This window comes from Ceratina calcarata, unplaced genomic scaffold, assembly GCF_001652005.2.
Source record: "Ceratina calcarata isolate Rehan_Ccalc_2016 unplaced genomic scaffold, ASM165200v1 scaffold571.2, whole genome shotgun sequence".
Lineage (NCBI taxonomy): Eukaryota > Metazoa > Arthropoda > Insecta > Hymenoptera > Apidae > Ceratina > Ceratina calcarata.
This window is the reverse complement of record NW_017176917.1, coordinates 73,842-85,396: the sequence shown is the minus strand read 5'-3', so window position 1 is coordinate 85,396 and position 11,555 is coordinate 73,842. Positions and strand designations below refer to the sequence as shown.

At 35.7% G+C, this 11,555-nt stretch overlaps 1 protein-coding gene and 1 long non-coding RNA gene across 7 annotated transcripts; one reads left to right on the top strand and one right to left on the bottom strand.

The window, feature by feature from the left end:
- Positions 1-1,531: 1,531 nt before the first annotated feature.
- Positions 1,532-7,154, bottom strand: LOC113464871 (uncharacterized). Of its 5 annotated transcripts, none has more exons than XR_003389728.1 (4): positions 6,802-7,154; positions 3,520-3,731; positions 3,064-3,277; positions 1,532-3,004 (listed from the first exon to the last, which is right to left on the bottom strand). It is a non-coding gene; the product is annotated as an uncharacterized LOC113464871 (long non-coding RNA). The 5 variants fall into 5 exon arrangements; XR_003389727.1 differs by lacking the exon at positions 6,802-7,154 and adding an exon at positions 4,448-4,589; XR_003389724.1 differs by lacking the exon at positions 6,802-7,154 and having other exon boundaries at positions 3,520-3,799.
- On the top strand, positions 3,817-6,791 carry LOC113464870 (uncharacterized). Of its 2 annotated transcripts, none has more exons than XM_026817372.1 (4): positions 3,817-4,076; positions 4,150-4,375; positions 4,511-4,786; positions 4,924-6,791. In XM_026817372.1, exons 1-4 carry the CDS (start codon positions 3,968-3,970, stop codon positions 5,591-5,593), a joined length of 1,281 nt encoding a protein of 426 aa, XP_026673173.1. In that variant the 5' UTR covers positions 3,817-3,967; the 3' UTR covers positions 5,594-6,791. The 2 variants fall into 2 exon arrangements, with proteins under 2 accessions (XP_026673173.1, XP_026673174.1); XM_026817373.1 differs by having other exon boundaries at positions 3,818-4,067.
- Positions 7,155-11,555: the final 4,401 nt, after the last annotated feature.

Genomic DNA, 11,555 nt, shown 5'->3' with positions numbered 1-11,555 from the left:
GGTTGCATATCACGATAAATATTCACAGCATAGTAATCGCCCTTGATAACTTACCTAGACTGTACCTTTTTTTCCAGAGCAATTAATAATGCATGTATAGTACCATTTGATGCAAATTCTTTTCATTTTAATAGAAGGGTAAATGACGTATTATTTTAATAATTTATCTGTAAGTTTTCCTTTATCATGGAATAATCATCTGTCGTCTTGTTTGACTAATGAAAACCAGTCTTGTATATCTGTTGAAGTATTCTGATTAAATGTGACATTTTTATTGTTCTCTTTGTTTTATAGTAATACGTAAATCATGAATGTGTTCGTTCGTCACGAGTCTAAACATAGAATGAGATCGGGGATAATAAATTACCAGCACGTGAGAGAACTTTAACGGTGAGAAAGACGGATTTATGATGGATATCGTTAAAACCATATCCCTGTTGCATGTGGGTCGGTGATTTAGGAGCAGAAACAGTAGGACGTAACGTATAAGTATTAGCTCCTTCGGTACGATATTGTAATTTTCGTTTCAACAATAATACGGAAAATTGATAGTTAAAAATTGTGCACGCTATTAATTTATTTATACAATTCAATCATTTAAAATATAAGATTCCTATGCTTGTTTATTTAAATATGATTTATTTACTTAATCGTTTCATTATAAATGAAACACCATTCTCCAGTAATTGAAAATGATAGGATTGATTTATGTGCTATGATAATCATTTCTATATTATTATTACACTGAATAATTTCATTAGGAAAACCGAGAAAACTAATAAATAGTAAATCCTACGTATTGACATATTCTCAATCAGATAAAAATCTATCCTTGCATCGCAGGTAGGGCATCTATATAGACTACTTTTAATGTGTGATTTTTATGCCGATATCGCGTCGTTGCAATGTGAGTAACTTCGTCCGGCCGAGTCCCACTCATTACTAACAGTAATTCTAAAATTGTGCTCCGTGCCGTTCAACTCGCACGCACTGTATCTAAACAATTGAATCCGCTTCAGACGCGCTGCTTAACTAATTATGATAATCGCAGCGCGAGTCGATATAATACATAGCAAAGCGAACGCAACTTGCGAGGAGCAATTAGAATAAGCCGTGGCGAAAAGATTTTAATCGGCGTTCGAGTAATATCGTAAAGATTTGGCGGTAAAAAAAAAGGAAACTCCGTGGTGCAATAATACTGCCCTTGTTCTACATCGTTTCTTTGAACAATCTGCGTTCAACCTCGGGCTAAACCGGAGAACAGGAACCCAGGTAGGAGGGGAAAAGCAGTGCGTCTACAGTGTTGAAACTTGCGGCGATCGAAACTCGATGCATTACACGGAACATTAAGAAATTAAGGCCGATGACTGTAGATAAAGTGTAGAATAAAAATCTGATCAAGCAGATCTAAAAACGCTTTTAGCAAGGACATTTGGATCGGGACTGGCTGTGGCAAAGTGGCCGAACAAACGTGAGGCCTACCCGTGCATGGCGATCCTTGGTATAATAATTAATTATTAATTAACTCGATTCATTTATCATTGGCACTTAGGTATATCGATCCTCCCACGGGAGATATTTTGTAATGTACATACCTCGTGTACCTCGAGGCCGTCGGTTATGTAAAACAGACGATAAAAACGATCATTCTATATGAAGGAGCGAGTATTTAAATGTAGATTAATCATCGAGGTATACCTATGTCAGTCGTAATGATACTTATAATATTTGTTCGGTAATTTAGAACCGCAATGAGTTCTTTAAGACACACATTATTTGTATACTCATAATAAAGACGTGCAACTCGTGCACTATTAATTCATATCATATATTCATAATATTCATAATAGTACATAGAAAACATTTATATGCTTTTAATGCCGCGTATTCCATGTAATTAACTGGAAGATTTAATGATTTAGCTCGTTGGATGGAAAGCGTTTCGCACCTTGAAACGTGACGTTAACTTCCGAGATACGATCTTGATTCGTTCGTCTGTACAGTTCCTTTACTCGTATGCTTGGACATCCGTAGTTAGCACGGTAATTAATCCTTTCGATTCTCCTTTCCATGTTTAATGCACAGGGTATCCTCGGTTTTCAACGTTTCTATAATTTTATCGTTCGGTTTCATTCAGTGAAATCATCGTGCGAATACAGATTGCAAGCCTGCTTATTGTACACGAAGGACGATTAATCGTATGTTCTCCGACGAACATTATCGCAATTTTTCTTATTATGCTATTCTATTAATGCACTCTTCTTGAGATTATGCAATACTATCAATTGACGCGTGGCTTTGTTCCATGTAACGCGAAAGCTAGAGAACATCGCAGTCGGATTAAGATGTTCAATGATTCATCCACGCCGACTGATGAATTACCTTCGATAGTTTGCTTTCTCCACAATCTGCTAATTTATACGTTTCATGAAAGATTGATACTAGCTGTAATAGGTAACGTTCTTAACTATGATACTATGTTTAATTTAAATAATTCTATTTGTAATAAATGTTCATTCTACTTTATTGTTCTCAATTTTTTAAACGTATCTCTATTACATTCCATTATCATGAGTACAATAATTCTTTTAAATTTAAATTATATAAAATTTATTTATTTTCATCAATAAGGGAGTTAAGCAAAATTTAAGGAAAACGTGTAATGTAAGTTTTGATGCACTTTTGATTTGAGTTGCAAAAAGTTTACGGTTGTTGCACGTGTTACAGAGAACTGTAGGTATGTGTGGACGTGAGTGTAGGAACGGAAACGTAGCCGATCGCATACGATACCGTTCCACGACATTCACTCGTCTATGAATAATATTAATTATACCAATCACCTCTTCCTTTTGCATAATTACCTTGGGATATTCCTCTGGTTGCATATATTACAGATTAATTCCATGCATAAATAATTAAAATTCGTTTGCCTTTGCACGAGAGTATACATGCACCGAGGAACAAGGCACGTTACCCTTTCCCTTTGAGCGTAATAAAAGTTTAGCTGAAATTCAAATTGGAGTACGTGCAAAAGTGCAAAGTTAATTAATTTTTCAGACTTACCACATAATTAAAAATGAAATTCGCCGGCAATAATTTTCTAAGGGAGAAACTCGAGGGGTTTCAACCTCGACTTCAAATTTAACAGAACAATAGCGCTACGGTTTATTTCACGTAACTCGTTTCTTCAAGGCAAGTGAAAATTTCGTGATTTCTTTTTTTGTTTCACATCTTAATTAATAACGATTTTCCTTTTTCAGTTTCTCCTTTTTAGCTGCTACGTAAATGAAACTATATGAAGTACTTCTTTTGAATTTTTGAAGATATTTTAAAAAATATATCGTACACTCAAGCGTTACAAATATTTATTTGTGATTGACACGTAATTATTGCAATATGTAAAAATGTTAATTAAATTCTAATAACCGATGGCGACGGAAAAATGTTTTCAGTTCTAAATTCCATAAATTCTACGTTTTTCTCGCTGAACTTATACATATTTACATATGTATTACTCACCATCTGTTGTATAATCACGTTGATTATCATAAATTGGTGACTGTTTTTTTGCCACTAGCGATCGCGCATTTGTTCATAACTCACTATACTCTTACATCACACAAAATTAAGAGTACTCCTTAATTGTCATTGCGCAATCACAGTTCTTCAGCATAATTTTTCGCTAGATCGTGACGCAAATTTCAAGCTAACATTTGTATTTTTTTCTTCTCCTGTAATTGTCACGAATCAGTGATTGACAATTATTATTACGCATTGATTCCGAGAAATATAGTTAGATGTATAAATCAAGTAATGTGAGCACAGTATACAATATTTATCAATTCGACATTGACTGCTTCCCTTTCTCCTTTCTCCTCATAATATGCTAGTGCTCGTGAATTTCTAGCGTTGTGAATCAGTTCGTGAGTGTGAAACATCATAGAATGATCAACTACGATAATACAAGATGATTCTCTTTTTCGGAGGCGTATTGGTAGCGTGTGTAGTGTTTGTAGCCTGCATCACTCCACCGTATTGCAGGAGTATACAACGACAGCACAGTGAACGTTCGACAAGTTTATTTTATTAATAATCCAAATCAAAATACATCATCCAAATTATGTATTACTTAGACGGATACACTTTTAGATGAAAACGAGTCGAGTGAAGATGAATCAACTTTGGTTCAGATTCAAGTAACAGATTTAGGAGCAAATGCAGTACACAGCAAAAAGACCACCGGAGAATCGAATAGGGAACACAGCGCAGTCGATTCGAACAAAAATAAAGAGCAAAATGAAATTGCGAGTAATTCAGTTTATTCTGGAGAAGCGCGAATTGTACCAGTTAAAGTTTATACTTATAAACAGCATAGGTACTGTGGAAATAATTGAATAATAAATTTGTTAATACTTAAACTACGTAAATCTGACAACGCAATAAGTACTTCAGTTTTTCGTATTGCATTTGAAGCAAAACAGCATTAATGATTGTTTTTAAAATGCTGCAGAGTATCTGGAGGAATCTGGTCGTCCGTTTTGAAGGATCAGCTCCAGAATATTACGAATTCATCCTCAGAAGTGCATGGAAGCAGAAGAATCGTTCGGGCTCAGATCGAAAGGAATCCTACAAGTTCTAGTTCGATCGAACCCATCGATGCTGTTGTTAATAATCACAATTGTTCAGGACGCGTTCCGATACCGAGCCATGTAACGGATCAAGAAGCCAGGAAGCTGCCATCATCATCCGCCATCATCAAGAGACTGAAAAAAATACTTCGTCGAAGGTTTACATGCGACCTCTTTTATAATCAGCGTAATTTTGCTTTCAGCTTGAAATCTGAGATTTAACAATTCTACTAAAAGACATCAGCTCTTTCGCTTGAATACAATTTTTTTATTTTTATTTTATTGCCATTTTTAGATCCCAGAAAGCATTAAGTAAGCATGTAAAATCTGATGGTAATCAGAGTGTTCCTACTCAGACGTTAAATCAATGCTCGCCCCTGAAACGAAAAAGTGTGTCGACCTCCACGAGGTTAAGCGTGAACGGATCGAACGTAAAAACGCGTAACGGCGAAGTTATCATCAGGCATGATAGCGATAATGACGAAACTGTGAGACATTTGCGGCCTGATTCACATCAATCAAATACAGGACCGTTTCAGGAAATGGTATCCTTGATCAAACGTGAATCAACGAACGGGAATTCGGTCTGCGATTTAAGGATAAGAGGCTTGGTGGTGAACCAGTCTCAATTATTGGAATTATTTAATGCGGCCGAGGGAGTCAGCCGAAATGCGTCGATCGTCACAACCGAGGAGGCGTCGGTACTCACTATAAAGTTCAACCGTCGTAGGGAAAGCAGCGAAGGGTCTTTCACGAGAAACACTTCTTTCTACGAGTGTCCATTAGTGAAATTTTACAGAAATTTACCCCAGATATTTGAGGATTTATCGATCTCCAAATTGTTTCATTCGCAAGATGTGTCTAACAATCCTCAACACGACAGTTGTAATAATCACTTGAGGAACGATAGTTCCTACAAATCATTCCCTAAGATCACCAACAGATTCGAAAAACATGTTCGATAGGAAAAAAATGGTTTATTCAACCGCAGTCGCGTCGAAATTCGATGAAGGATGACGAATATAAGACATCCGTCACATATATGTTTTTATCATTAAGCAGAACTCATTGTCAGAAACATTTTATTCGACGAAGCAATTGTTTTTTTCGTTTTATTCTCCGAACCAGAACAGGAATCCCAACTAAGATTCCTGGTTCTCTTTGCACATTTTCAGATCATATATGTTATGAATTATTATTAACAAAGCGTAAGAATTCTTATGAAAATTCTTGTCATATTCTCGCCTCGCGGATGCTATTAATTAACAACGAGAATGTAAAAGAATAACATTAATACTAATCATGTCAATTAAATATAATGCATATGCTACGTACTTATAAATTAATATTATGTTAAAAATATTTTTATATGATCTTAACAGATATAAAGTTATTAGTTTTACATATCCATTGACTTTGCAAGTTAGACAGCGATAGCGTAGTTAGATAGCGATGACATCCATGATTTAAAATTGTTAGAATACTACGAATTATTAATAAACGATTAACACGTCAAGCATTCGATCATTTTCATTCACTCGTTTTTGCACCTTCCACGTGTATGCGACAATTATTTCGAAGATTCCAACAAACGCAACCAGTGTTGTTTGATCGTAATTAAAAGTCAACAGGATAAAAATTACAATAGAAATCTCCCTTTTTGCTTCGATCCTAACACGTCGCATTGAACGTTATGTAAACTTCAATCAATCGCATTACAATGTACGCTCGCGGCTCGAAAAAATGCCGATTGTGTAATGATAGCACGCGTGCACCGTCTTTTCGCATTGTCTTCTCGTTGAACTATCCTGACAAGATACACAATTAATTAATCGAGACGAGAACACGTTACAGGTATTCTCATTGTTAAGTAACTGGTAACGGTTCTCCTTCCTCGACTACGTTTCTCTCTTTTCAACTTACGTGTCGTCAGAATATTCTATGCGAGAAGAGACGGGAAATTGAATACTTTTATCAATTTAATTAATTATGTTGATCGGCCAAGAGATAACTCGCGTTTCTATCCACACTGACACGATCAGATAATGAGACGCTAACAATCTGAAAACGAATTCCTCTTCGCATACTAGCTCTAAATGGTGATCGATGCTTTTTAATTATGCCGTTTGATAGGAATCAAACCAAAGTGGAACAAACTGTGCGTTTGACCTACCTACTTAAAATACAGAATTTTTTCCTTCTTTTGAAACATCTCCAGTCGGTTTCAATCCTCTCTCGCAGAGTGACACTCCAGTTGTGTAGAGTTACTACGGTTAATGTTGTCAGTATTCAAGATTATATCGACCTACACACCTCCGATCTCGTTACGCAATCACAACCATCCCGACATGAAATATAATGTAAAACATCGATCGTAATATCACATGCAAATAAAACTTCAGAATCGAAGCTTCGTGTCTTCATGCAAATCGCATTGTACAATTAATCAGACTACACGATCTTAATTAATTTAAACCACGCGGAAGGAAGTGATTATAATTATCACTTTTTGCACTTCGCACCTTACGCCTTTATATAATTTTTATATTCATACTTGCATTTGCATTTTTCCATAACATTGCGAATATTATAATCAATGATAATAAGAGGCTTAATTACTAGAAGCAACAAGGATTTTCATTAAAATTTGTGATTGGCAAAATATGTTCAAGGGTCTTTAATTCTTTACGACACGTCTGTGCTTCAATAGCGTTTCCTGCTCAGTCTTAAGTCTGTGAACGTCGTTTCTAGAATGATCACGAGAGTTTGATGGCCATTTTTCTTTGATAATTATCTTTGTTGCTTATACTAACAGCCGCAAGCCGCGGGCTAACAGGTGTGTCATCACAATACTTTGTGGCTAACTCATCTAAGTCGTTCTAGGAAGGGAATACTGATTACTGAGAGATCGACATAGATTCGATCACGTACGCTTGAAACATTTATTCCGTAATTATCGTACAAAGAAATCCAAGATACATTACATAATTAATTTATCTTATTAAATATTGGCAAAAGTTATTAATTTATATTATTTATAAAATAGTGGAATTAATAATAATTCTTGGTTACTCTATTACACATTATTTAAATACTAATATATAAATTTAACTAATATTAAATACTAATAATACTAAGGGCATTGTTTAAACGCGTTTTGTAAGAATCTGATTTTGTTTAAAAATGCCCTAGTAATCTCATTTGGTATTAGAAAAACGTCTGACAAGTAAGATCGTAATAAATTTATATTATCTCCAGAATACATTCCGAAGGTTACAGGAACAGTTATCGAACCTCGTTATCCGACACTTTTTTCAATCTTCGCTTCGCTTTGTGGTTGCACGCTTCACTAGCGTTTCCTGTTCCGGTTTGTCATGGAGTAACAAACAGCTTGCTAAGCGATAGATTTCAGGACCCGTTGCAAATTGGTAACAAATAATCCTTGCCAATATTTGTTTTTGCCAGGAGGGAAAGGCGAAGTGGAATAATGTATCCTTTACTTTGTGTGAGAATTAAACCAACAATTATTTTTATGGACAGTGGATATTGCAAAATTATCGTTTTAAAGCATGTAATTGTATACATCATACAAAGTTACAAACATTCAGTAATACTTTTGTATATTCTTAATTACCAAGAGTTGCGTAATTATGAGTAAACAGGTTATTAAGAAACATAAATCATTTGGATTAATTGCAGAAAAGGATGCAATAAAAAGTTATGTGCGATTCCACTGAAAAATATAATATAATATATAAATAAAATATAATAAATAATAATATTAAAATTTTATTTGTATGTTCATGTCAGTAAATTAAATTTTAATCAATTATGAAATTATTTACTGCTGCTATCAAGGATCATTCCCTACTTCAAAATAATAAATTTTATTACAATAACCAGAAAAGAAAATTCGCTTATTGAATTAGTTTGGAATTAAGTTACATTGCCAATGGACATGATAATTCGCGGTGAACTTGTCGATCAATACTGGTGCGAAGTGTTACGTAATTGATTTATTTCCTTCTAACGATCGATAAGGATAATACACTGCGGTTACCCATTATTATTGTGATATTTTCTCTTTCCCTCTTTTTCTGAGCTAACGCACGTGATTTCAAGACAGCTTGAACGTGGACGTAGGCAGACTTGTCTTGCAGCTGTCCGGACAGGCCCCCTTCGCAGACCTTGAATTCTCTTATCCCGGTTAGGTGCTTGATCTTCCATAGATGGTCGCTTATCTGTTCTTTGTCCATTTATTTAGTTTACCATTACCAGTTTACCGATTCGAGTTTCGTACGATCTAATCCTGAGACACCGTCCACGTTCCGTATCCTTGAAAATTATTAATACTGCTTCGATTGATTATCGATCTCTTCTCTTCTCCTTGAACGTGTCGTTTGTTGATACTCTGTAATTACAGGAGTTACAAGAAGTATTTAAATCCTGTGACGATATTTACGAGCGTGCTGGTTTATTCTCTAACGTTCTAACGGCTGTGACTTGTGTAAGGATATGTATTAAGTTTGCTTCGAAGGGGATAAAACGTTAAACAAGACTCGTCATAATCATTTTCTCAGTACTTCCATTCCCGGATAATTCGTGCATGCATCGGTGTATTTCTTCGTATCAAAAAATATTGCATCTAGTTTTGCAATATCTTGTAATGAAGGTGCAATGTGCATAAGTCTTTATAGTCACGTTTTTCTCTGTTCACTAAACGTCAATATCGTCAAATACATATCTTGTCTTTAATCAATCACCGAACGGAATTATTTAGAATTCACGTCATGCAGCTACACAATTATAAAGTGTCATCGTTGAAAATGTCATCTCCTCTAGAACTCGTTAAACGCGTGGAATTTTTGATCCTTGAAGAGTCCGTTGCCTCGTCGCATTTCCAGGGGGTTGCTGCAACTGGTAACCTTGACAGACTCGTGAATGCAGGTTTTTCGCACACCTCCAACCGCAGTGGGCAAGTAAGAATTGAACATTCCGAATGTGTGATTCCTCGAACACGGTTTCATGGCAGAGGAAGATGATAATAATTATCACAGAAGCTGGGGAATACCCGGAAAGATGGGATTCACCTGTGCGACGAGGGCGGTCAATTTTATTCACATCTCGTTATGGATTCTCGTTACGATGCGATCAATCTTTATTCGGAGCGATTATATCTTTCTCTAGCTTCGCATTCGTAAGAGATCTATTCGTGTGACACGCGTTATTTATAGCAGTGCCTTCGTGTTCCTTGTAATCGATGGCAATTAAAAGGAAATAACAGCGTAAACTGATGAGAAAAAGATTGATCGTTGATTTTTTTTATTCTACGGAATAAAAACGAAAATAGAGACCGACAAGTACTTTTCATTTGCTATTAGTTATCATTTGATGTGAAAAATAAATAGAAGGTGGCATCAGGAAAATGCTAACATCGATCTGCGCTTGGAGAACCATGGAATTCCTCAGTATAGAGTCAACGACCGGTTGATGAAGAGTAGCCATGAAACGAAGTCATTTTCAGGTGGATGTAACTCGAACGATTAAACAGATTTTATTGGCCAATCGTATTACTTGATATCGTGATTAACTTTATCACGTGAATAAAACATCGTTATGGATGACGCATAATTTATCTTTACATAAAAATAGTTTCTTTCACTTGAATTTCGTGACTCACGCCTGTCCATCCAACTGGATCGAATTAATCTCGTTTGTCCTCGAACAATATTCACTACTATCTTCTAACGTTCAACAGTTTTTATAAACAAATTTTTTAATTGCTTTTCTCTTCCTGCTGTTTAACTGACAGAGCAACAAATAAATGTCCTTTACCGAGTTCGAACGATACAACCCAGAAACCTGTTTACCAGCGTAGATACAGCCTGTCGGTGAACTGCTTTAATTGGTCATGCATTTGCACGTGAACGTGAACGACAAGCTACAGGCCCGAATTCCCTTTTTCTGACACGCTGCCACTCGAACTAAGTCACCGACGTACAATTCATCGCCAGTGGAACTAATTTCGATTTGCATACAATTTGTTAACCTGCCTTTCGATACTGGCGAACGAGGTTTATTACCATTTTTTTGCCGCGATGTAATTCCTCATTAATACCACTATCAAACGACTATGGATTGCGAAATGGAATTCATGAACGAACAAATAAATTGTTAGATTTTGTTTATCGACTTGACGAACAAAACTCTTCAACTGGCGTTCGATCGTGTTTAACCGAGCGTGCCGCAACGCTCGGCGATCACATACATTCTAAATAATTACAATAATTAACGATCGATTTGCATCTCTTACTGTCTTGGGTTTCACTCGAGATCCACGCAAGGTCGCCAGGCACACACAGCACGCGTGTATCGTTATATCACAGTCCCGTATTAGTATTATCGCTAGTGCGCTATACAAATAGAGTGGAACTTTGTGATTCTGTTTTTATTTTTACAGATAATCCGTGAATTAATATTAATATTAAATTTACCATAAAATTATCATGTAAGTGTAATGCACCTGTTGATAAGGTTCATTTTCATTTCAATGCACGATCGATTGATTAGCTCCTCTGACAATCATTTAAAGAAATCTATTTTATGACAAGTAAAAATAAAAATGCTAAATGACCAATAAAACACGTAAGCAGCACGTGTCCGATCTCTTTGTCTTCACGCGATGCCTGCCAGCCTTTTACCTGTACGTTCTCACTAACAAAAACGTACAGCAATAATGATTAACATATTGGTCATTGATTTTCACATCACTTTTACTAATAATATAATTCGTCCTTTCGCAACAGCTTCACGGTGCAACGTATCCGTACCTTTTTTGCATTTTAAATAAAATCCAAGTGTGTCGCAGAAGCAAGTGGTATTGAATTGAGATAAAGTGGAGACACGGGATTTCAATGAAACATTTGA

Bases quoted from the DNA above. Each gene is read 5' to 3' on its own strand.
- LOC113464870 (XM_026817372.1), top strand. From the start codon at position 3,968: ATGATTCTCTTTTTCGGAGGCGTATTGGTAGCGTGTGTAGTGTTTGTA. The intron at 4,376-4,510 runs GTACTGTGGAAA...AAAATGCTGCAG, and splicing joins TATACTTATAAACAGCATAG to AGTATCTGGAGGAATCTGGT. The intron at 4,787-4,923 runs GTTTACATGCGA...TGCCATTTTTAG, and splicing joins AAAAAAATACTTCGTCGAAG to ATCCCAGAAAGCATTAAGTA.